This window comes from Austrofundulus limnaeus, unplaced genomic scaffold (genome assembly GCF_001266775.1).
Source record: "Austrofundulus limnaeus strain Quisiro unplaced genomic scaffold, Austrofundulus_limnaeus-1.0 Scaffold5, whole genome shotgun sequence".
NCBI classification, from domain to species: Eukaryota; Metazoa; Chordata; class Actinopteri; order Cyprinodontiformes; family Rivulidae; genus Austrofundulus; species Austrofundulus limnaeus.
The window spans coordinates 1,977,619-1,981,372 of NW_013952407.1; the positions used below are offsets into that span (position 1 = coordinate 1,977,619).

At 40.3% G+C, this 3,754-nt stretch overlaps 1 protein-coding gene across 3 annotated transcripts in view; it reads right to left on the minus strand.

Annotated features, from left to right (window-relative positions):
* trim66 (tripartite motif containing 66) overlaps positions 1-3,754 on the minus strand; it is a 25,929-nt gene that overhangs the window by 19,794 nt on the left and 2,381 nt on the right. The window contains exon 2 of one of the 3 annotated variants that reach the window (XM_014026670.1): positions 785-1,010. In XM_014026670.1, the coding sequence (XP_013882124.1) occupies positions 785-793 (9 nt within the window). In that variant the 5' untranslated portion in view covers positions 794-1,010. Of the gene's footprint in view, positions 1-784; positions 1,058-3,754 lie in introns of all 3 variants that reach the window. The other 2 variants (XM_014026664.1, XM_014026658.1) reach the window with 2 other exon arrangements.

Below are 3,754 nucleotides of genomic sequence, written 5' to 3' on the forward strand. Positions count from 1 at the left end.
ATAGTGAAATGAAAAGAAGAGAATAGTGAAATGTAATAGTATTATGCTATTATTATACTTGAATAAATACGTATGTAGATTTTTTTTTACCTTACCTTATTTTTTTTACCTTTTAAAAACAATGACAACTTCCAGACTGGAAGCAAAAATGACACCTTTAATCATCACGTCATGTTTGGTGGGAGCCCCATCAAAAACCTGTCTATTACACCAGCAGTGATTCAAGAATTCATTATTTTTTCATTTGATGCCGAGGCCCCCCTGAAATACCCCACCCCACAATGGGAACCTCTGGTGTAATTACTGAATTACTGACATAAAAAATTAGACATTTCTGTCATCATGAAAAACACTTCATTCCTTTAATCGCTGAAGTTGTTTTATTTTATTGTCAAAGGTTAACCAAAAACCAGAAGATAAAAGATATGAGAAAAGATGCAGCAAACTGAAACAAAATTCAGCTTTTTAAGTTACAGTTCAGTCTCTGTGGAGATATTTATCACTCACAGTTGAAAACRTTTGCCTGTTGAAGAGTAAATATCATTCAAATCCAGCTAAAAGTCCTGTATAAAGGCAATAACAGGGATATTTCTAAAATCAAACACAACTCATAAAGTGAAAAGAAAGCAAAACAAACACCATCAGCTACACAGCTTTACACAGAAATGTTAGTGCAAAGTCAGAAAGTGCRGCAGGAACCAAAACCAGCTTCTGCTGCGTCAGAAAGAGAAATCAAGTTCAAACGAAGAAATGAAACGACGGGCAACAAAAAATGGTACCTTACCTTCTCCATTCTGGCGCTTTGAGAGAGGATGTGTTCGCCCGCTCGGCTGCAGGGAGAAGAGAGAGGAGAGAACGCAGCCCTGTCGCCTCAGCAGCACAAACTCTGAGGCTTCCACCTGAGGCAGGAAGCAGCGCGAGGCGAGCGCGGGCCCCAGAGGAGACAGCTTACATGACAGCCTGCCTGTGCTCTCTCCTCCCACAGTTCATCCAAGTGTAGGACCCCCTCGCTGCAGAGGAGGAAACGGACTGTCAGATTCTCCTCTCTCTGCTTCTGCTGCCACCAAAAAGAAGAAAGAAAGAAAAATCATACTTCTTTTTTTTTTTCTTAAATATGCCTGTGCATAATAATTGGGGATTAGGGAGATAACATAATTATTTTTTGTAGGACAAAATATCCCTGGAAGCACTTCCCAAAATGGAGAAGGAGGAAAATCCAAGTGACCTACAATATGAAACTGTAACACATGCATCTTTATTTATTTTTATTTTTTTATTTTGGAGGTGATATTAGCGTCTGTGCCAGGATGCCAGGATGTGTGGTGCTGGGTGAGAACAGGTGAGGTACGGCCMTCTTCTTCTTCTTCTTCCTCTTGTTCCCCTCGTCAGGCTGAGGAGAGGACGGGTCCCAGAGGAGCAACACGCTAACGTGGAACATCAAAACCAGGTCAGGCTCGGATAAGCTCCAGATGGAACAAAGATGCACCTCTGCAATTCCCTCTAATAATGTGAATTCAATTAGGACTTGAACGCAACACGGGCAGCACATCAAAACTCAAAGCAGAGATCGTTTTAACAACCTCTATATGATGGCATGGCAGCTGAAAAAAAGAAACAGAATCAACAGAAAAAAAAAACAACTTAACACCAAATATTAAATTTAGCCCCGTGACACYGGAACTCTGCCTCACAACAGCCCCAACACCCTGACCTACAAATTAGACAACTTTTTTTTTTCCTTCCTCAGATGTTCCAGTGGGGAGCTCAGAGTAATCCCACTCCCCATTGTGCGCTCAGAGACCCAATTTGAAACACAATTAGTGAGTCGTGGTGCACCTTGTTCCGCTCTGTGGCGTTTCTCCAACCTGCACACGTTCTTTCGCTGCACCTTCACAGCGTTTTCACACTTTTAGCCTCCTGCAAGGCTCGCACGCCGTGGCAGCAGATGTGCGTCCCCGTCTCAAGAGGCAGGACGATAATAGAAGTACGAGCTGCGATCTCGCTCGCTCGCGTAAAGCCTCGCCTTTGTGACGCCTATTAACCCTGAGGGGGATGAGGTCACAGTGAAAGCAGGATTATCTTCAACCGATCTGAAGTTAATGTGCGATTTTTACACCTTCACACCTCGACCAGCTTACTTTTGGTTCTGCAAAGCAAGTGCATGACACCAAAGGAATTTTGGTCACAAACAGAACATCGGACTCTAAAAATCCCCATTACTGTTATTTTYCAAGCAGTTAAATGAAGATTTTATTATTATCAATAGAATAAATGCGTCTTCACCTTTTAAAGCTTTCTTATGCTGTTATAACTGTTTTTGTCAAGCCTTTAAATCAGGGATGGGAAATTGGCAGCCTGCGCCCCCCCCCCCKCACACACACACACACACACACCAAAAAATAAATAAAAAAAGAGGTAGACTATCTTTTCAAAGTACTTCAAAGCTTTCTGTTTAGTCTGCTTAGACACACTGTCTGCCATAAATGATTTTAATATAGGTCACCACTACAACACGTTGCACAAAGCTAAATATGAGGTTGCTGAAGTCTCAAAAAAAGAACTGACTTTTTCCTCTCCACCGTTTGCTCAGGATGGGAGACTGTGATGAAGTTATTCAACGTGGCCTGCTGATTTCTTCTTTAGATTGTTCTTTTTATGTACAGTGCCCTGAAACAACGTATGTTGTGACTTGGCGCTWTATAAATAAACTGAACTTGAACTTGACTACAACCACAAAGGAGTCTGCACTCAAGGTATCGTATGCCGTTGCACTTCAGCTTACGTATGTTTGCATAATACAGTATATATATATTGTTACATGACAGCAGATGCACTGTTTGAGTGTAACAGTGTCTTTTAATATTCTGTGAAAACAGAAATCAGGTTTTCTTAGTAGTGGCTTTGCTGTGCTGTGCTGTGTTACTGACCACACAGCTGAGGAATTTTCAACTGACAGCCGTTTAGCTTGCTCTACTGTGTAACTGCAATTCAGACTATGAGCTTGATAATTGTACATGTTTACAKAGTCTGTTACACGTTATATACAAAATAACCAGTGAATATTAACATAAATAAACAATCATAAACTTAACATACATTACATTACTACAAACATCTTAATTAGGGCTGGGCGGTATGATCTCAAATTCATATCACGGTATAAATTGAATCCCTTCACGGTAACGGTATATATCGTGGTAGAAATTTATCATAAAAAAGTTAAGAAAATGTAATTTTTAGAGCATTTTTTGCAGGAAACTGTAATCTTAATTAAASCCAACATTTTTGCTTTAATATCTGCCTGTCAAACAATGATCTTCTGCCCACTGAACTTATCAGCTGCTGCTCTGCTGTGCTCTCATCTTCATCATTTTCATCATCAGAGCAGAAGCCGACTTTACATTAGCAAGATGGATTTATGACTGAACGAACGTCTACGTCTTTTTTTTTAAATAATCTCTGTGGGTAACAATACATAAAAAGCTTTTTTTTTCTCCGACAATTGGGTATGAAAAACTATGGTTGTTAAAAGCTTCGCTCTGCGTGACGTGCAGAGGGAGGAAATGAGCCCGCAACATGACGTAACTTTTCTACAGCGGGAGGAGGAAATTTTGAGGATTTATTCTCTCTGTACGTGTTTTAAAACGCTAGAATTTCTTCATTATATTTCGAACTCCTGCTCAGTTGTCTCTGCACTCGCAGCCATGCTGACACACACACACACACACACATGTATATATATATATATATACAT